We start from the raw sequence: 22,780 nt of genomic DNA on the forward strand, positions 1-22,780 counted from the left end.
GTTGGGTCCTCAGCACCACATAAAAATAAATAAAATAAAGGTATTGTGTCCATCTACAACTGAAAAAAAAAAAACAACAAAAAACTTAGATTTTGCTTTTAGGAACAAAAAAAGTAACCCATTAAGATGTTTTAATAGCGGAACATGCTTAGAAAAATTTGTGATAAGCTTTTTTGAAATATATACACATAACACATATACCTTCAAGTGCACAAAATGTACAGCTCAATGAATTGTCATAAAGTGAGCACCCATGTTTTAACAATCATCCTGTTCAAGATGTAGTATATTACAGAACTCTAGAAACTCACCTTAAACTTCCTTTCAATCATAATTCCCTGTCTTCTCTAAAAGTAACCACTATGTTCTAACCATTGACCAAATCTTCATAGATTAATTTGCTTTTTTTGAATGTGTAAGTGGAACTCTTTAGTGTGTGCTCTTATGTCCTTTATTCAGCATTCTGTGGGATTCACTCATATTGTTTGTAACAGCAGTTTGTTAATTTTCATTGCTGTGTAGGGTTCTTTTTACAAGTATACCTCACTTTTATTTACCTCTTTTTAACCTGTAAATTCTTTTCAGTTTTAATAATTTGCTTGTAGAAACTAATGATTTATCCTTTTGAGACTAAAAATCTATATAGTTTTTTGAAGACATAACAATTCTTTTTTATTTACTTTATTTATGTGGTGCTGAGGAGTGAACCCAGAGCCCCACGCATGCAAGGCAAGTGCTCTACCACTGAGCCACAACCCCAACCCTCTTTTTAGATTTTTTTACATACCTAATTTTGCACATTGGGAATACTGGCAGTTTTATTCAATCTTCCTTTTTAATCTTTTAAAACTTTTTTTCCTTCTTATTAACTGTCTAGGACTTCAGTAGAGTATTGAAGTGGTGATAAAAGCCATCCTTGTCTATTTTTCCTTTTTCAGAGAATGTTTTTAATTTCACTCATAGGTAAGATGTTAGTTCATAGGTTTGTTTTGTAGATAACCATATCATTTTGAAGAGGTTTCTTTCAATTCTTAATTTGCTGAGAGTATATTTGTTTCTTACAAATTTTGTTAATTATCAGATGTTTTTTCTCTATCCGGATAATCATGATTTTTCTCTTTTAGTCTGTTGGTATTGGTGAATTACATTAACCCACTTTCAAATGTTAAGTTCTTTCTTGGAATAAATCCAATTTATATATATCATTGGATTCAGTGTAATTTTTAATTTTTTTAGGATGTTTACAACTTTGTCCATGATAGAGACTATCTTGTAATTTTCTTATCATTTTCTTGTCAAGTTTTGGTGTCAGATTATGTTGGCCTCATTAAATGAAAGTGTGTGTTTGGTAGAATTCACTGGTGAAACCACTTAGATATGGAGTAGCTTATGGGAAATTTTTTTCTTTTTTTAATGTGAATTTCTTAAATGAAGTATATAATTTATATAGAAAAGTGAGCGTGTCTCGAGAATAGTTTTTACAAAATGAACACCTTAGTGTTTCTCACTAGACTGATAGAAGTTTACATAAAACATTTCCAGCACCATAGAATCCTTTTGTGTACACTCCACTCATTCCCTTTACAAGGTAAGCCACCATTGTGATTTCTGTCATCACAAATCAGCTGTTTTTGGTATTAACTGTAGCAATTTCTTGCTAGGGTTTTAATTTATGTTTTTCTGAAGACTAGCAATATTGAACACCTTTTCAGTTGCTTATTTGCCACTTGGGTACAATAACCTTGGTCTTGGAAATGTCTTCAGTCTGTGACTTGCCTTTTCACCTTTTTATTTAATAGATTTTTGTTGTTGTTTATTGACCTCAAATTCAGTCTTATCTCTTCAGACTCCCCAGAAGCTGGGATTATGGGCTAATAGAATCTTTTAACAAACAAGTTTTTTGGTTTCAACAAACAGAAGTTCAATTTTTTTCTTTTTTGGTCCTAGGGATGGAACCCAGGGCCTTGTGTGTGCTAGGCAAGCACCCTACCACTGGGCTACATTCCCAGCCCTACATATTTTTTGACAGCTGTTGCTTTTGTTTGTTGTTTAAGATATCTTTGCCTGCCCGGAACAGGGAGATATTTCCCTGTTTTCTTAAAGATGCTTTATTGTTTTCTTCCACATTTAATTCCCTCTCAATTGTTCTGCGTACTTGAGGTCTATTTTCTCCTGTGAATATCCAGACAACCCAGCACCATTTATTGAACCGTCCTGTCTTTCCACCCCTGTGCTGTAGCACCTGTGTCATAAGTCAAGTAACAGTGTATGTTTGGGCCTTTTCTGGATTCTCTGGTCTGTTCCTTTTTGGTCTTACGCTGCTATAATTGCTTCAGTTTTTTAAGTCTCCATACTTGGTTAATGTAAGTCGTCCAACTTGGGTCTCTCTGCCACTGTTGTGTTGTCTATTGGTAATTAGGCCTTTGCCTTTCATTTAGATTTTAGAATTAGTTTTATCACTTCTAGAAAAAAAAACAACTGGGATTAATTGGAATTATTGTGCATATATGGATCAATTTGAGGAGACTTTACATTTTCTTTTTCTTTTGCAGTACTGGGGATTGAATCCAGAGTGCTTTACCATTGAGATACATCACCAGCCCCTACCTTTTTAAAACTTTTTGTATTTTGAAATGGGTCTCACTAAGTTGCAAAGGCAGGCCTGAGACTTGCAATCCTCCTGCCTCAGCTTCCTGCATTGCTGGGATTACAGGTGTGTGCCACTATGCCCAGCTGTCCTGTGAACTTTAACACATGTAGGGATTCATGTAATCACCAGCACAGTCAGGATACAAAGAAGTTCGTCAGAAAACGCATACTACACATGCCACACTTTAGCCACTCGTCTGTTCTCATTATCAGTCTAGGGTTTGAGAATGTTCTGTGGAATGGAATTATGTGGTATATAAGCCTTTGAAGTAGTCTTTTTTACTTCAGCATAATTCTTTGAGGGTCGCCTACATTTTTGCATGTGTCAATAGTACTCTTCATTGCTGAGAAGCATTCTGTTGTGTGGATGTATCACAGTTTATTCATCCATTTACTTATTGGAGGCCATTTGGGTTGATGGAAGTTTTTGGTGTCAGGTTTTTATTTGAACATATGTTTAATTTCTCTAGTATAAATACATTAAACTTTATTATAAACTGCCAAACCATTTTCCATTGTTTGGCGGGGACCAGGGATTGAACTCAGGGTCTTAACCACTGAGCCATGCCCCTAGTTCTTTTTTTTCATTTTTTATTTTGAGACAGGGTCTCATTAAATTGCTGAGGCTGGCTTTGAAATTGTAATCCTCCTGCCTCAGCCTCCTGATTACAGGCATGTGCGACCATGTCTGGCTTCATTCCCATTTTTTATGTATACGGACAATGCATAATAGTTTCAGTTGGTCCATGACCTTGCTGATAGTTTTAATTGTCAATATTTTAAAAAATTTCTGTTAGCCATTCTAAATATGCATATAGTGGGATCAGATCATGTTTAAAAAATTTTTTTTTAGTTGTGTACGGACAGATTGCCTTTTATTTTATTTGTTTATTTTTATGCAGTGCTAAGGATTGAACCCAGTGCCTCACACATGCTAGGCAAGTGCTCTGCTACTGAGCTACAGCTCAGCCCTTAAATCATGGTTTTAATCTGTATTTCCCTAATGGCTAATGGTGTTCAACCTGGGTTTCACATGCTTAGTTGCCATCCATATATTGTCTTTGGTGAAATTTCAAGACTTTTTTGTCCCTTTTAAAAGTGGTTGTCTGTTTCCTTGTTGTATTTTGGAGTTTTAAAAATATATCCTGGAGACAAGTCCTTTCCCTGGTATGTGATCACGGTTTTTCTCCTCCGAGTCTGTGTTTCCTCCTCATCCTTTTCCCAGGATCCTTCTTAGAACAAAACTTCATAATTTTATTTACTGAGTTTGTCTTTTATATATTGTGCTTTTGGTGTCAAAGCTAATAATTCTTTGCTTCATCCCCTTTTCCTTTTTTTTTTCTCTAAAGTTTTATAGTTTTACAACTGTAAATTTGAATTTTTGCATAATTTTTAAATTAATGTGTATATAAATATGTTTCGGTTGAGGTTTTCTTTTTTTTTCTTTTTCTTTTTTTTAAAGCAAATAGATAACTAGTTGTTCTATTACCATTTGTTATAAAGCTGTCCTTTCTTCATTGAATGGTCTTTCCATTTTCATGAAAAATCATTTGACCATATATATTTGTGAAGTCTGTTTCTGGACCCTGCATACTATTTTATTGATGTATGTTGTCTATCTCTTTACTAATACTTGATTAACGTAACTTTTTAAATTTAATTTTAAAATTGAGTAGTATGATTCTTCCAGTTTTTTTCCCTCTTTTTCATTATTTAGGCTTATAGTCCTATGTTTCTAAGTTGAGAATTAGATTGTCTATGTCTGCAGAAGAATTCATGCTGAGAATTTGATTGGGATTGAAGTGAATCCTTAATTTGAGAACTGATAACTTTTAGTATCTTTAGTCTTCCAATCCATGAACTTAATGTCTTTTCATTTATTTAGATCCTGTACACATTTTTTAGACATCTTTTTTGCCCCAGAGCTATTTTTAAATGGTATTGTTTTTGAGATTTAGTTTCTTAATTGTTGCCAGAGTGTGGTTATTTTTATATCAACCATATTGGTATTGCTTATACAAATTGGCTGAACTTGTATCCTGCAATATTGCATTTATTAATTGGATGAGTTTTATGGTGGATTTCTTGAGATTTTCTATGCAGGTAATCATGTTGTTTGTACATAGGGGCAGTTTTATTTCTTCCTTTCCATTTTTTAGACCTTTGATTTCTTTTTAATTAGTCTGGGTAGACTTCCAGTACAATGTTGATGAAGAGGTGTGAGGGAGTATTCTTGTTTGTTCCAGTTTTGGGAAAGTTTCATTTTCTTACCAGTAAGTGTAATGTTACTTGTAGGATAATTTTTTTTTTTTTTTTTTAATGACCTTTATCAAGTTGAGGAAGTTTCTTTGTATTTCCAGAATGAATGTTGAGTTTAAGGAAAAAAAATAAAATAAAATTAGATCAGTGGATATGATCATGTTTTTCTTCTTTAGACGGTTAGTATAGTAGATCATGTTGATTTTTTTTCAGATGTTGACCCAACATTGCCTTCCCAGAATAAGCCCCAGTTGGTACATAGTGTATTCTGTTTTTATTTTCCTGGGATCAATTTGTTAATATTTTGATGAGAATTTTTACATTTATATTTACAGAAAATGTTGGTAACATCTTCCTTTCTTGTACTATCTCTGATATTGGACTTGGGACAGTGTTGACTGTCTTCATAAAATGATTTGGGAAACATTCCCTCTGTTTTGATTTTTGAAGAGATTGTGGAGTCCATATTGTTTCTTGTATGTTTGGTAGAATTATCAAGCCATTTAGCCTCGAGATTTCTTTCTTTTGTTTCTTTTCCTTGTTTTAGTTCAGTTTGCTCCATTTGTTAAGCTTCTTGAAGTTGAATCTTAACAATTTGAGACTTTTGTAATATAAATATTTAATGCTGTGAATTTATTTATCAGTAAGCACTGTTACAGCTCACAAAGTGTGATATTTTGTGTTTTTATTTTCTCTCAGTCCAAAGTATTTTCTATTTTTTCTCTTTTATCCATGGATTATTTGGAATTCTGTTGTTTAATTTCTGAGTCTGGGGGAATTTTTCTGTTATCTGTTAGAGTACACATTTAAGATTTGTGTGTTTTTATGTGAGGGTGTGTAGATTGATGAATTGACCCTTACTATATAATGTTGCTTTTTCAACTTTGCTTTGAATTTTACGTTGATGGTAATAACCCATTTCATCTTTTTTATTTAAATTGAGACATAATTCACCCTTTTAAAGTTTGCAGTTAAGTGCTTCTTAGTATATTCATGAAGTTGTACACCTGTTTTAATTCAAAAATATTTTTTCACTCCAAAAATGATCTCTGTTCTTATCAAAGATTCGCTTTGCATGCTCATTTCCCTTTAGCTCCTAGCAACCACTAATCTGCTTACTGTTTGTCTTTTTGGATTTGTCTGTTCTTGACATTTCGTATGTGGATTTTTGTGTGTGGTCTCTTTCACTTAACATAATGTTGCTAAGATTTATCCACATCAGGACTTCATTCCTTTATATGGCCGAATAATCTGGTGTATGGATAATACCACATTTTATTTATCCATTCATTGTAGGTTGTTTCTGTTTTTGGCACTTATGAAAAATGCTGTTATGAAAATTTGAGTGAAAGTGTTTCTGTGTGTTTTTACTTTTGGGGGGCATATACCTAAGAGTAGAATTGTTGAGTCATATTCTGGACTTGAGGAACTATTGTTTTCCACGGTGGCTATACTGTTTTACATTTTAATGATCAATGTAGGAATGTTTAAATGTCTCCATATTCTAATTAGCACTTTTATTGTTTTTTCTTTAATTTAAAAAATTTTTTAAAATTTCTTCTAATTATATACACAGTTTGTCTTTTTGATAATAGCCATCCTAGTTGACTACTTTTTGGTTGACTTCTTTTTGGTTAGTTTTGGTGTAGTATATTTTTTTCATCTTTTTCCTTTTAACCTCTCCTCATCATTGTATTTGAAGTGAATTCTTGGGGGCTGGAGAGATAGCTCAGTCGGTAGAGTGCTTGCCTTGTAAGCATAAGGCCCTGGGTTCGATCCCCAGCACCCAAAAAAAAAAAAAAAAAATTATTGAAGTGAATTCTTGGAACCAGCATATAGTTAGGTCATGCCTTTTATCTATTCTAATAATCTCTGTGTTTTAACTAGTGTATTTGAGACATTTATCTTTAATGTTTTCGAATTTAGGTCTACATTTTTTTTAAGGGGTGCTTAACCATTGAGCTACATCGCCAGCCCTTTTTATTTTTTATTTAGAGACAGGGTCCTGCTAAGTTGCTTAGGGCCTCACTAAGTTGTGGCCAACTTGCGATCTTCCTGCCTCAGCCTCCTGAGCCACTGGGATTACACACGTGCACCACCATGCCTAGCCTTCCTGCTTTTTTTTTTTTTTTTTTTGAACATTTTTTTAAGCATTCCATTTTAATTTATGTATATCTTCTTGGATATAACCCTTTGTATACCCGTTTTAGTGACTGATTTGACCATATCTCTCTGTCTAGCTTTATTTAGTGGTTGCTATATAGATTATATTACATACAGTTTTTGCAAATATACTCTTTTGGTACTGGGGATTGAACCCCAGGAGCACTTTACCACCAAGCTCCTTTTACTTTCTATTTTGGGGCAGGGTCTCTCTAAGTTACTTAGGGCTTCCCTAAGTTTCTGAGTCTGGCCTTGAATTTACAATCCTCGTGCCTCAGCCTCTCCTGAGTTACTCGGATTACCTGTGTATGCCACTGCACCCAAGCACAGTGTATTTTTTTTTTTTAATAATTGTTTTTTAGGGTTTAAGGAAATATTTTTAGTTGTTGATGAACTCAGTACCTTTATTTTATTTTATTTTTACGTGGTGCTGAGGATCCAACCCAGTGCCTCACACGTGCTTAGGCAAGTGCTCTGTCTACAACCCCAGCCCTGCAGTCTACTATTATGAGCAACATTTTACCACTTCAAGTGGAATGTTACATCCTTATCATGTACGGGTTCTTTTTTTTTTTTTTTTTGTCCACATATGGGCTCTTTTTTGGGGGGTGGTATTTGGGGGATTGAACTCAGGGGCACTTGATCATTGAGCCACATCCCTAGCCCTTTTTTGTATTTTTACTTAAGAGACAGGGTCTCACTTAGTTGCTTAGCTCCTTGCTTTTGCTGAGGCTGGATTTGAACTTGTGATCCTCCTACCTCAGCCTCTGGAGCTGCTGGGATTAGAGGTATGTGCCCCTGAGCCAGGAGGCTATGTATGGGTTCTTTATCTTGGTGTGTGTGTGTGTGTGTGTGTGTGTGTTCTTTTCCTTTGGGGTGCTGGACATCTAAATCAAGTCCTTGAGCATGCTAGGCAAGTGCTTTCCTGTTGAACTCTACCTTCTTGCCCCTTCCCTCCTTTATGTTATAGTTGTCTTAAATATAACTATTATGTACATTGAAAATTCCATCCAAAGTTGATGACCCCTGATTCGGAGATTTTAAATTCTTTTTATTTTTTTTGGCAAGTACATTTATAGGTGGTGGCATACATATGTGACTTACAATGTTTGTTTGCCTTTTTGTTATTTAGCACCTATTGATGACCTTTGCTTTTTGATTACTTTTCCATTGTTTGCCTACATTTTTGGAAGATACTTTTGCTAGATAAATTTTATTTCAAGTCTTCTGGCTTCTATTGTTAATGACTTACTGTCAACTGTAAACCTGATGGCCTTTTGAAGATAATCTGTCCCTTTGTGCTCCTCATCTCTACTCCGTGAATACTTCTGAGATTTTTCTGTTTTTGGTTTTCTTCAGAATTAATATGATATCTAAGTGTGGTTTTCTTTGTTTTTGTCTTGCTTTGCATTTATAGGGCTTCCTGTATCTGTGACTTAGGGCCGTTTGTCAGTATAGCAAAACGCTTAACCATATACCTTTTCTTTTCTACCCCAGTCTCATTTCTTCTTCTAAGTTTACATATATTTTTATATTAGAGCTTATATTCTGTGCCACATTAGAGTTTTTAGACTTTTTCTTTTTAATTTTTTATATCTTTGTCATTCTGTGTTTAAGAGGGATATTTCTTCATTTAAAAAAAATTATTTTGCTGTGTCTAAACTATCAAGCCCACCCTTGAGTTTCTTAATTTAATTATTACATGTTTTAGTTCTGTTATTCAGTTCATTGTTAAAGTTCTTAGTTCTCTGCCAGAGTTCTCCATCTTGTCATTGTCATTTATTTCAGTTGTTTTAAAATCTGTTTCTGGTAATTCTTTTATTTGCTTCTCCTTTGGGTCTTTCTAATGTTAGTTTCTCTCTTTAGTTTTTGATCATTTATTTTTTGCTTGAATGTCTGCTTATTTTTCATTGGGTGCCAAAAATTGAATGTGAGATAGTTTGCGGCTTCAAGTGATTGTTCTAGAAACCTAAAATCTACATATTTTCAATAAGTTGTGCTATAAGAATAAATACGCAACCAGTGAAACTCCACATCATGTACAACCATGAGCATGGGAAGCAATATTCTATGTATGTATGATATGTCACAGTATATTCTTCTGTCATGTATAACTAAAAAGGAAAAACAAAACAAAACAAAAAACCAGACATGAGAGAAGGAGCTTTTAAGAATCAGTAGAATCATCCTGGGTTCTAGGCCTGATAGAGAAGGACTTTGGGGAAAAGAGAAAAAAATGAAAATTCCAAATTGGGAGGGAGACAGCTAAAAGTGTAGAAGGTTGGCATCAAAAAAGGAGATATTTAAACCTCAAGGTTAAATATAAAAGTAATTAAAAGGAGAAAATGTCCTGTGGAAATTGATTGGTATATTTATTCATTGAATTTAGATTAGGAATCAGTCTCTTGGGGGTTGAGAAGTCTAGGTAAGTCTGAATGGGTGATGTGAGAGTAGGTTAAGTTTTGAAGGTGGTAACCATTTAGTAAATGGTGAAAAAAAAACACCAAGAGAATTTTGGGCCATAGTATTTTGCAGCTTCTTCCCCCCCCCCTCTTTTTTAAATGTATTTCCTTTGAAATTATTTTTAGCTTCATTGGTCTAAAGCTGTTCATTATAGTTAGGGGATGGGATGAAGTCACCGTGATTTCGCATCAGGTACCACACACCCTAGCAGGTTTTATGGCTAATAAACAACAAAACCCTCAAGTCCAGTTAGCTTTCTTTAACTTCTTGGCTTATTAGCAGCTGTCCAGCTTAATGCACAGAGTTTTTGTAAATTCTAATGAAATATATGGAATATTTAAAAAATGGAAAAGTACTATGCAAATAGGATGATTAATCACATGGCTAGTGGAGAATTGAATACTTATAATTACACTGAGGAAAAATTTTTAAAATCAATAATTTCTAACATACACATTTAATTGATTCATATACTTAATTGGATTAAGTAAAATTTATGATACATTTATATATGAATTGGTACAGATTAGCATCAGAAGTAAATATTACATTTTTCTGCCTGAGGCTCATACATACATTTTTATTATCTTTGAGAAAATGAATTTCCTTTTGAAAAAGAAATCAAGTATTTATAAGAGCAAATGAATTGTCACAGAAATGTAAACTTTGGGTTTCTATTTAGACTCTACAATAAAATTTAAACATGTGCATTGTTGGATATTATATGCCATTTGATCTATAACAAAATTAAAACAACTCCATTACTAAAGGAATATTGTAATTCATAGACAAAGCATTATATTAAAATTTTTAAACTAAAGTATAAAATTGTTTCTCTGTCTCTAGGCCAAATTTGGTTTTTCTGATATTACTGGAATTGATTACTCTCCTTCTGCAATTCAGCTCTCTGGAAGTATTATAGAGAAAGAAGGATTATCTAACATTAAGTTGAAGGTAACTATTTTTTTAATGTTGCTATAATTTTTGTTTATAATAGAAGTTATAAAATTTAAATGTTTCCAAAGTATATTTATCTGTCAACATCTTTTGAATTCAAAGTAAGTATAAATAATACAAATTGAAACATTTAAAAATGACTATTAAAATTTTAATTTAGTCAGTTTAGGAAGATTACTCTTCTTCCTTGTGTATGTGTGTGTTCATATACTACTCCCCAGCATATTTGCAAAAACACAATAATACCTGTGGTCTAACCAGATTAAAAAGCTGTGGGTTCCTAGAATTACCATATGATACCCCCAAAGGTCATTGAGTTTATTTTTGTGTCCTAGACTCTGTGAGATCATGACTCCTAAATGTGTGTTTCTAGCCAAACCTCTTGTCTGATCTCTAGAATTATGTAATACCTGCCTGAAGTTCCACTAGAATAACTAATAGTCTCTCAGCTTGATTAGACCAAAATGAAATATGCTCCTCCTTAAACATGCTTTTCCTAGTCTTTCCTATCTCTATTAAATATGATACCACTTTACACCATATTGCACTAACCCAAAACCCAGGGAGTCATCCTTGAATCTTTCTTTCCTTTGAATCCTCTGTCCAGTTCTGTTAGTTTTATTTTTGGAGTATATCAGGAATGTGAACATTTCTTTATACTTAAACTGCTACCTGCTGAGTCCAAGCTACCATCATTTCTTGTCTAGACCACTGTGGCAAGAAGCCCTCTATTTTGCCGCATTTTCAAACTTGCAGCTCTGATGCCCATGTACTATGGGTTAGCCAGAGGGATCTTTTAAAATGTAAATCAACTGTACACTCTTGCGCATGCCTATAATAATTCAGTGACTCCAGGTTGAGGCAGAAGGATCACAGGTTTGTGGCTAGCCTCAGCAATTTAGTGAGACCTGTCTCAGATTAAAAAAATATAAAAAGGACTGGGTGTGGCCCTGTGTTAGTAAAGTGCCTCTGGGTTTAATCCCTAGTACCCAATAAATAAATAAATAAAGTAAATCAATTCACATAATTTCCTTGCTTACAATCTGCCCTTGACTTTCCTTTGAAAAGGAAGCCAAACCCAACCTCACAGAGTTGCTCATTTCTTACTTATTTTCCCCTTTAACCATTATTCCACAGTTACCCTGGCTGTCTTTCTCCTCCTGACACGTCAAGCTTGTTCTTTGGTCCTTATTCCTCTGCTTACACTCTTCTTGCCCAGGTCTTAGCAGTTTTGGTTTGTTCTTATCACTCATCTCTGCCCAAATATTCCCTTAGAGATGCCTTTCCAGACTACTTCCAAAATATTTCTCTTCCCAGTCACCTACTGTCTTATTACTATTTTTATTTTCTTAATAGTCCTTTATTAAAATTGTTTAGCTTATGTCTTAAGGTTTTTTTTTTTTTTTTCTTTTTCTTTTTCTTTTTCGTAACTGAATACCACAGCCTGGGTAATATATGAAAATAAAGGTTTATTTAGCTCACAGGTCTGGAGGCTGGGAAGTCCAAGAGCATGACATTGGTGACAGCCTTCCTGGATCATAACTTTGCAAAGGACATCACATAGGACAGGGCAAGTGTGCCACAAGTTTACTTTTGTTACAGAGCCACTTTTTCAGTAACCCATTAAAACATTTATGAGGAGAACTCTCATGACTAGTCGCCTTCCAAAGGTCCTACCTCCAGACATACGACTTTGGAGGTTAGATTCCCAGTATACAAATTCTGGAAGATACACTGAAACCATACATAGCAGCTTATTAATTGTTTATCTCTCCCTTTATAAAATGTATAAGTTATATTCTAATAATGAACTTTTTCTGTTTAATTTACTGTTATATCTTGTGTTTGGAAACTACCTGCACATCAGTATAAACAGTCTTTTTGCTGAGCACAGGAGTAGGTTTATACAGGTATTTAGTATCAAGAAGCGTCTCTGAAGTTAGCTTTTCAGGGTGGTAGTCATTACTTTGAATATAATGAATTTTCTGTACTTTGGATATGGGGGAGAGGAAAAAAACCATTTTCAAACGTAAGTACATAATATGCACATGTTTAAGTCAGTTGGAGTTTTAGATAAAACTCTTTACAATTTATTAAATTTGTGTGACTAATCATGAACTAATTACTGAATATTTTTGAAAAGTAGCTTTTAAGAATAAAGACCAATTTATAAAATTGAAACAAATCGCTGTTTCAAATACTTGAATTGTATTGGGTCTTTGAAAACAGGTTGCTGATAACATGACTGTAAAAATCTAAAGTTTGTGATATTTACCAAGTTAAATAATCAAGCTTAAAATATTAATTTAATTTCTTAAGCTTCATGCCATTTATTATACTCAGTAATAGGTTTGCAGGCTGCTGCAAAGCAAAAGAACTTCGGATTTACCAGGTTTACTTTAGGTCACACGAGTAGGAATATCAGTTAAAAATCTTATTTCCAGTGGCCCGAGTTAAATAAATTTTTGTCAGTTTGCTAAATATGTCAAATATTTTACTCTTTGTCAGAAACAACTTTTTCATAAACCAGACTTGTGAGCACCATAATGTGCAAGTATTGTTAGACAGTGCTGTGCCTGGTTTCGATTTGTTTCCTGATTTGCAGACATTTGGAATGTCCAGGAATCCCTATCAACCTTTGGTACTAATCTTGGCTTCAATGATTTTGGAATGAAACTCATAAAAGTTAGCTATAAAATTGAAAATATGTTTATTATATGTAAAATGCCATTATAATTAATGGGTTTTTATTCATGACTTTTTACAAGTTGTCACCTAAATTCTTTAAAGATTGTGTCTTAATTTTTCTCATACAGACATTGATTTTTAATTTAGGTAGAAGACTTTTTGAATCTTTCCACAAAGCTGTCTGGATTTCATATTTGTATTGACAAAGGAACTTTTGATGCCATCAGCCTTAATCCTGACAATGCAGTTGAGAAGAGGAAGCAGTATGTGAAATCTCTCTCCAGGGTGTTAAGAGTAAAAGGTTTTTTTCTAATAACTTCATGTAATTGGACCAAGGAAGAGTTGCTAAATGAATTCAGTGAAGGTAAATGGCTACATGATATTTAACCATGTGCTTACTTCAGGTTTCTTGTATTTAAGTAGGTTTTCCACTTGATGTTATAGTGTTTTACTTTCCTATTTGTGGAATTGCCTGCTTTTCTTCTCTGTTAATGACCTTGGTAATAACTTTTAACTATATATACAAAGCACAGAGAAATAACATTGGTTGAGATCCAGAGGCCTTTTTAAGAATTTCCACAGAAATCCTGGCAGTTAAGTACTAAAATTTATGAGCCTATAAAAATCAAGTTCTTTAAGTAATACATCTATTATTTTAGAGCATCAAAAAGTGTATATATTGTGCTTTTGACTTCAGTGTACTGATTCACTGGCAAATCTGTAATAATGCAAATGAATATAGTAATTTTTTAAGGTCTTACATCATGAGAATTTAAATTTTATAGTTATTCTATATATAATCTTGCTCTAGTGGTCATTTCAGTATTTAGTATTTGTTTTCAGTGTGTATAGAACAATTATTTTTAACATCACAAGAAACAAAATTGGAGAATTGCGAGAAGTTCTTCCTACTTATTCTTGAGGAAATTTCTGCCTTTTTCACAATTTTGGTACCAAATCAATATCCTTTTTTGTCCCAATAGCCAAGTGTAATCAGTGCTATCTTTACTAATTGGGGTCTGGTGAGGATTGAGGAAGCTATAATCTATACACAGAGCATTTTGAGTTCTTTGACAGACTATTCCCTTGAATGTTTTAAGGAATATTTTATCTGTCAGTTTATTTATACAGTGCCCGGGCATTTCCGGGAAAGTATTTTTAGAATGTTTAGGCATTTGCTTGTTTCTTAGAATCCTTTTGAGATTGGTGTTAATTTTTTCTTTTAGACGATTGGGAGGAATTTTCAGGGTGAAGTCTTAAGTGATGTTATCAGTACTAAATATTTGAAAAATTTTGATCCTGGCACAAGCTAATGAGAATCCAGTTACCTTAAGGGAGCAGTTTACTGTGTACTATTATTTATTTACTTATTTCAAAATATTTTGTTTAGTTGTAGGTGGACACAGTACTTTTATTTTATGTGGTACTCAGGATTGAATCTAGGGCCTCATGCGTGTTAGGCGAGTGTGTTTTTTTTGCTTTTCTTTGTTTTTGGTCCTGGGGATTGAACATAGAGGTGCTTTACCATTGAGCCATATCCTTAGCCCTTTTCATTTTTCAGACAGAATCTCTCTAAGTTGGTTAGGTCCTTGCTAAATGGTTGAGGCTGGCCTCAAACTTGTGATCCTCCTGCTTCAGCTACTGGAGTTGCTGATATTACAGGTGTACACCAGTGCACTCAGCTACGGAGAACTCTTTTATTTTTTTAAATATTTGTATAGTTGTCAAAGGACCTTTATTTTATTTATTTATATGTGGTGCTGAGAATTGAACCCAGTGCCTCAAGCTTGCTAGGCAAGTGCTTTACCACTGAGCCACAACTCCAGCCCACTACGGAGAACTTCTAACACATGTCCTTTTGTGTTCACTCAATGAGTTTGACATGTTATATAATGTAAAACCTGAAGTGTTTGAGGCTGGAAATGTGAGCTTGTGGCTTCATTACCATTGCCTCTAGAAAATGAGAATTATTGTCTTTTATGCTATTAATTTTATTATCTTCCATGTTAAATTTGTTTCCTTTAGAACTGTTGAGGCCCGGTATCAATAATCTTTCCCTTTTCCTGAAGCTTGACAGTTTTAATAAATGCTCAGAGTTACACTGTGTAGGGCAAGTTTCTTTCCTGGTTTTTAAATACAGGTGTTCTCTTTTACCCCTGGAACCAGCAGACAAAAACGTATTTGTCTGTCTTTGATAATGAGGAACAGACTTCAGCCTGGTATAGAGTACTTAAAAATGTGTCTGTGTCTGAAAACTGTTGAGTAAACTCTTTACGTTCAGTTTTAGAACTAAATACAAAATTAAAATAAGCAAAATGTTATAACAGGAAATGTTAAATCATTACATACCATTGAATGACATTTTTTAAGGCATGAGCCTCTTAGAAAATGGTGTTTGGAGTTAGAGGTCAGTAAAAGAGGATCCTACCACTCATCACTGCTGAAGAAGGCCTGTTCAGATTGACCTTATTTAAAACTTGCCTCACCAGGCTTTTAAGATTCTTTGCTTCTTTCCTCATTTGAAATGTAAATGTTCATTAAACTGTTGAAAGGAATCTTGAATTTTTCCTGGATAGTCCTACTCATATAGTGTGACCATTTTGTGTTGTCATTCTATTGAGGATTAACTTTAATCACTTGCCAGATACTAGGTTGTTTTAATTTGATGTCCAAAGAACTTGACTTTATTACAACTACTTTATTAAAACAACAATGTATTCTACTACAAAAATAATCCTGAGTCTTTCTGAATAAAATTGAAAATATTAATAGTCCCAATACATAAGATATACATATAATAAAATCATTTGTAACTATCAGTGGAATATAATCACTAGTTAAGATTTTGGTGCATTGTATACTGAAATATAAAAACTTAAATTCTATAGGATTAGGTTCAGTGAGCTAAAAAGTTTTTTCTGGAAAATTGACACAGCTCTATTTTCTTGTGAAAATTTTTATTTTTAAGCATAGGTAAAAGTTTCTGAAAACAAATATAGTATGCACCCATGTACCCAACATAGTGGCTGTATTTTCCAGCATTAAAATATGTTATTAAATGTCTTATTTTCATTTAGAAGTTTTCTTATGATCAGTTTGTTTTTTCTTTTCCAGTATTGGGGATTGAACCCAGAGGAACTCTACCACTGAGTTATATTCCCAGCCCTTTTTATTTTTTGAAAATATATCTTCCTACATTCCCAACCCTTTTTATTTAATTAATTTATTTTTTGTAGTGCTGGGGATTGAACTCGGCAAGCAAGGCAAAGCTTGCGAGGCAAGCACTCTGTCAGCTGAGCTATATATCTCCAGCCCCCTTTTTATTTTTTGAGAATGGATCTTGCTTAGACTTGTGATCCTCCTCAGCCTCCCATAACTGGGATTATAGTTATATGCCACTGTGCCTGGCCTTATCATCAGGTTTTAATGAGCATTTTAGTATTTAGTTATTAAGATTTGGCAAAGTTTGGTCAAGAATATAAATTAGAATATGTAGTGAAATAAAGTATTAAAGTCCAGTGATACCATAATATATAACCTTTTTAACATTTTTTTTTTTCTGTTTACCACACTTATTTGAGTGCAAAGCATGGAAACTTAGGGAATGGAGAACCCAGTCACCCAAAGAAAAAGAAATCCTCACAACTATTAGTCATATCACTGAAGGAAACTATAGATTAACATTTTTAGTGAGTGATCTTCCAGCTTTATTTTTATTTTATTGTGTTATAAAAGATCAAACCTGGGCCTTGTGTAAATAGGCAAGTGCTGTATCACTGAACTATATATATCCTTGGCCCTGCTTCTACTTTTAAAAGACAAAGTAGTAAAATGTTTAATTTGCATCTTAATTTTATAGTTTAGAAAACATCCATTTTTTTGAATCTACACAAAATCATTGCAAGTTCCACATGGGCATTGATATCTGTAACCTCCTTGTGTAGAACTTGGGATCCTGGAGAATGCACCTTTGTTACCAGTCGGCATTAGGGTTCTTTTGCTTAGTTTTGAACAGAAATCCCAGAAAGGCAAAGTTTAGCTTTTTGATGTTGCCAGCTCATTTTGATGTTATAAGCTCTTAATGTTACCAGCTCATTCAAGCCTTCTTTTGCTCCATTTGATATAGAAATCAAGAAGAGGCAAGCTCAAGACCATCTGAGTGAGGTTTTCTTGGGACTTATGCTCAAGTACAAGAGAGATAGTTCACAGATTAGGGTTCCCAGATTGCTTCCTGAGTTTGAAAGAAGCAAAGCTTATACAGATGAAAAGAGTGGGCTTAGAAAGGCATAGTCTGCTGTTGTACATGATCTTGATACTTCTGCACATTTGCTGTTTGAACTTGACATGACATTCTGCACATTGCACCTTGTATTCTTCTGCATTTTGCTGGAGAAAAGATAGAGATGCTCACCACTGCCACCCCAGGAGGGCTGCATTGTGCAGGGTGGAAGGTGGCTGTGCTGGTAAGCTTGCTGGAGGTCAGCAGCTCCTGAATCTGGTCATTGGTAGAAATAGTTCTTTGAAAGCACTATGAAACCTTGGTGGGGAAACCAGGAACCTCTTTGCTGTCTTACTTTCGTCATCATCTCTCTCAGTAAGAGGGAAACCTCAAACTTGAACCCAGGACGTTTAATTCCAATTTTTTTTTTTTTTTTTTAATCCACAATGTGATGCTTTGAAAGTTACTAGTTTCTTTTCTTCCAAAACCATTCTACGGATTATTTTTTTTTAAAACTGTGGACAAATACCCATAAGAATTTTACCATTTTAATCTTTTTTTCCTTGCTGGGGATTGAATCCAGGGGCTACATCACCAGTCCTTTTCTTTTTATTAAGTGTACAGTTCAGTAGCATTAAGTCCATTCACATTGTCATGCAACCATTACCATAATCCATCTTCAGAATGTTTTTATCTTCTACAAATTAATTTTTTACTTATAAGTTATTTAGCTTTTTCTATGTGTGATGTACTTTTTCTATTTGTGATGTGGACTAATTACATTCCTACATAAAAAAAAACAGTGCCTGACACATGGTAAGAATGCAGCACCATAGCTGCTACCTACAAAGGAAGAGAGAAGTAGGCTAATGGAGGTGTAAGTAGGAGGGGATCGTGAACAGGAAGTAGAAGAAATGGGAGATGGAGAGAAAGTCTTTTAGTTATTTAATTTTTTGATACCAGGGATTGAACCCAGGGTGCTCTACACTGAGCCACATTCCCAGCCCTTTTTATTTTTTGAGACAGGATCTTACTAAGTTTCTTTGTGTCTTGCTAAACGGTTGAGGCTGGTCTCAAATTTGTGATCCTCCTGCCTCATCCTTGTGAGTCCCTGGGATTATAGGTGTGTGCCACCATGCTCAACTAACCCCGCCTCCTTTTTTTTTGTTATTTGTTTTTGGTCTTGTGTGTTCCTTGTTCATTTCAAAATGTTTTTTTTGAGTGTGTATATGTAAGCCGTGCACATGGTGAAATTGGAAAATCCAAATGAAATTCAGTCACCCTTCAGAGTTTGAAGTAACAGTTTTGTAAAGGATTTGAAAGTACAGTATTAATTTAAATCTTAACTGTGGAGTCTAATCCCTAATGAAAGTATTTTAATTTTGTCTGACAGGATTTGAACTTTTTGAAGAGCTGCCAACACCCAAGTTCAGTTTTGGAGGCAGATCTGGAAACAGTGTAGCAGCATTGGTTTTCCAAAAATCGTGAGACTTTTCCTGGGACAAGTTCAGGTAGCTTTTTTAAAGAAGCTACACAGCATAGTAAACCTGACATAAAATGCAAATGTCAAAACATGCTTAGTAAGTACACAGGATACACATCTCAAATGCATAGAATGGTTGGTAAAAAAAGAAATCATGAGCATGTAGTAGTTGGTTTTTAGAGATCAACCAACAGTGGTTTTAAAATCTTTTGTATTTGAAATGTAAATATTTTTCTTTTTGATTTAAAATAATTTCCTGTAACTCTAAACAGTTAAAAACTTTAAAGTAGTAAATGAATTTACTAAAAGCATGTATTCTTGATTTTTGTGCCTTGGTAAAGTCCAATTGAATGGAACTATTTTTGAAGATTTGATCAAACAATTTCAGGGCCAGATTAATAAGCAAAACAGCTTTCTTAGTGTTTTATTAGCATATGAAACATGATAAGAAATACTACTTTTGGGTAGAATGGTGGTAATTTTCAAAATTAACACCTGGGAAAAGCTTGGCATTCATATATAGTTAAACAAAATTGGAGAAATTTATCAGTTGATCAAGAAATATTTATTGAGCCTGTATTTTGCAGCTGATGGTATTTTATACACTGTGAGAGATAAACACATAACAGAAGTTAAGAAAACTAAGGGATAGTATTATATCCTAGCCCTGTGTTAAATTATATTATTATGTCTTTGAATCCTTCCAGTATCTTCTTGGGCATATTAGGAAACTGAAGCTGAGAGAAGTGAAGTTTTTCTACACACTGCTAATGCATGTTGGAATCAGAATTCTTAACTGGTCTGGCTCTAAAACCCATTCTCTACTTATGTAGTCTGCCTCCCCCGGGCCAAATCTCTACCTTTATAGCATTTATAGGTGAGTAGGGAAACTAGGAGTGTTACATGTAACATTCATTTAGAGAAGTCAGGCAGTTATTTTTAGGAGCTATGCAGCTCCTTGTTAGTGGTGTTTGCTAACAACTTGCTAGTGCTGATTTGTGTGCTCTGCATGGAGAGTCAGCCAGCTCAGGCCTCATACAACCCTTCATTACTTTTCACCATCTCTTCACTTGTCTTAAAAAGCTTGCCTCTATGAAGAACTGGAGTTTTGTCCTTCTGTGAAAGGGTGGTGTCAATTATATAAGCCCTTAGGTATACAGAGACAAAGGGGTTCTAGTTAGGAGCCATAATTTAGCAAGAGAGTGAGTGTATATATCACTTTGGAAAAATAAGGAATGTTAGTACTTAATACCGCTTTGTGTTTGGGATGATATTTTAATGTTGGAGTCATAATGCAGGTTTTTAAAATATTATATAACTTTTGACAATTTTCAGCTTTTGGGGCCTATTGGGTTACAACACTGAACATTTAAAATTTTTTTTAGAATATAAATATTCTAAAAAAAATTTTTACAGGCTGCATTTTGATTCACTGTGCACAAGTGGGGTAAAACTTTGATTTCTCTGGTTGTACATGAAGTAGAGTCACACTGGGTAATAATACATGTACATAGAGTAATGATGTCTGTCTCATTCCACTATCTTTCATATCCTTGCCCCCCCGCCCCCACATTTCCCTCTACATAATATAAAGTTCCTCCATTCTCCCCTCACCTTCTTTATGTATCATTATCCACTTATCAGGAAAAACATTTGGCCTTTGGTTTTTTAGGTTTGACTTACTTTGCTTAGCATGATATTCTCCACTTCCATCCGTTTACCTGAAAATGCCATAATTTTATTCTTTTTTATGGCTAGAATTTTTGTTTAATTTTTTTAGTATTCTTATACTACTAAGTCTTGTGCTACACCCTTTTCCTTTTTTTGACAGGGAAGGAGAGATGTAGATTTCATTTACCTGAACACTTGTTAAGGTTAATACTTGGCTTGCGCAAGATGGCTCAAGACATTCGTATGGGAAATTTGGGAAATTTTGGGGAAACTTTTAAAATGTGTAAAAAGTCAGAAATTACTTCAAAATGTAGGCAGTTTAAACTGTTTTTTAAAAAATTGTATTCGTTTGAGACCTGAGCTCTAAACTATAGAAACATAGCTGTATAGTTTTTTTTTTTTGGTACCAGAGATTGGACCCAGGAGCACTTAACCACTGAGCCACATATGCAGTCCTTTTTGTTTTATTTTATTTTTATTTTGAGATGAGGTCTAGCTAAGTTGCTTAGGGCCTAGGTAAATTGCTGAGGCTGTCTTTGAACTTGTGATTCTCCTGCTTCAGCCTCCTAAGCCACTGGGATTACAGGCAGGCACCACCCCATCTAGCAGTTGTATAGGTTTTTGAAACGATTGTTTTTTTTTTTCCCCCCCCTACATTAATAGCCTTTGATTCAAATATAGTAAGTACTGATTTAGAATTTTAAGTGGTGAAGTATATGGTATTTTAAAGCACCAGTCCAACAAAATATTTCTGTATAATTACACTGGAGTTTGATTTGCAGAAAGCTTGGAATGGATCTTTGTTTCAAAAGCTCCTTGAGTCATTATGTGGGGTATGTTAGTTCCATTTGCAAAGGTTAAGCTTTTTTTTTTTCTTTTTGTTTTTGTTTTTAACTCTTTAACTTTTTTGACTCTTGGATTATTGCTAAGGTTAGAAAGGAAAAGGGAATTGTCATTTTTCTTATCACTTTAATTATGTTTGAAGGCAGTCTCTTTAAGGATTGAAATGAGAACAAATGGAAGGTCCAGAAATGTTAATAAAAAATTAATATTTTCAAATAATACAAAGTTGTTAAAAACCAGGCCATTAAATACCCACAAGTTAATTCAGTAAACCATAAAAATACATTAATACTAAACACATTAATACTAACCTTATGAAATATGGGTAACTGAATGAAATTATGCAGTTAAAAAAGGCAGTTATGTAGTGAATGCTGTCTTCTGTGGATAAGAAGTTGGAATTGTAATTTACTTAATCAAAAGACACTTATTTTGAGGAAACTTGTTTGAAATGCAAACGAGATTTCTCTTTCTGGGGAGCCTGTACAGAATTTGTTGCTTTTCATGTTATTGCTACATAACAGGCCACTTCTGTGTGTAGGAAGTGTATGTGTGCATGGGTCCAAAGGAAATTGAAGCCTGAATGGGCAGGTGCCACCAATGAATAAGTAGGAAGTTTTTAGAATATTCTGTATTAAGCCAGGTGCACAAGTAAGAGTTGTTTTTCAGGACAGGCATTTATGTATATGAGACTCAAACATGACACTACTCTTGGTAGCTTGACTAAAGCCATTTTGAAATAAATATAAACTGTCCTTCATATTTTTCCCAATTATAGTAGCAACATACTTGCTGCTGCCTTTCTCTGTGATATGCATGCAATCTTTTGTTTATTTTGAGGTAAGAAGGGAGCTAAACATAGTTTTTTCTTTTTATGAATAATATGCTTCAGTTCACTTTATTTTTGAATTTCTGTTGTAATACAGTACTGCATGTTGACCTCAATTCATATTCATCAAGAGTATAATAGAAACCTTAATTTTTTTTCTACTAGAAATTGAACCCAAGGGTCTCGTGCATGGCTAGGCAAATGCTCTACCACTGAGCTACATCCCACCTTTTTATTTTACTTTGAGACAGTCTTGCCAAATTACCCAGACTGGCCTTGAACATGGGTTCTTCCTACCTCAACTTACCTATTAGCTGGGATTGTGTACCACCATGCCCTGCTAGAAACTTGAATTTTTAAGGAACCTACATTAAGTAACTAACTTTTGTATAGTCTTGAAATAATTTTCCTTAAATGGATATGCAACAAAATAGAATATCACTGCCTATGTTAATAGAATTTAATTTTTGTTTTCTTAAATAATTTTATTTTATAGGTGTGTGTGTGTCTGTCTGACTACGATGAAAATATGTATAAATGTGAACATTTTTGTCTT

The 22,780-nt window shown here is 34.0% G+C and overlaps 1 protein-coding gene across 8 annotated transcripts in view; it reads left to right on the top strand.

Annotated features, from left to right (window-relative positions):
- EEF1AKMT2 (EEF1A lysine methyltransferase 2) overlaps positions 1–22,780 on the top strand; it is a 75,507-nt gene that overhangs the window by 8,046 nt on the left and 44,681 nt on the right. For 3 of the 8 annotated variants that reach the window (XR_013763477.1, XM_079137795.1, XM_079137796.1), the window contains exons 4-6: positions 10,381–10,488; positions 13,327–13,543; positions 18,792–18,909. Coding sequence is in view for 5 of the 8 variants with exons in the window: in XM_079137795.1 (XP_078993921.1) it covers positions 10,381–10,488; positions 13,327–13,543; positions 18,792–18,886 (420 nt within the window). In the remaining 3 variants the exon portion in view is untranslated. Of the gene's footprint in view, positions 1–10,380; positions 10,489–13,326; positions 13,544–18,791; positions 19,193–19,588; positions 19,759–22,780 lie in introns of those variants that run through there. The other 5 variants (XR_013763476.1, XR_013763478.1, XM_079137794.1 and 2 more) reach the window with 3 other exon arrangements.

The sequence above is a fragment of the Sciurus vulgaris genome (genome assembly GCF_902686455.1).
Source record: "Sciurus vulgaris genome assembly, chromosome: 4".
Classification (NCBI taxonomy): Eukaryota; Metazoa; Chordata; class Mammalia; order Rodentia; family Sciuridae; genus Sciurus; species Sciurus vulgaris.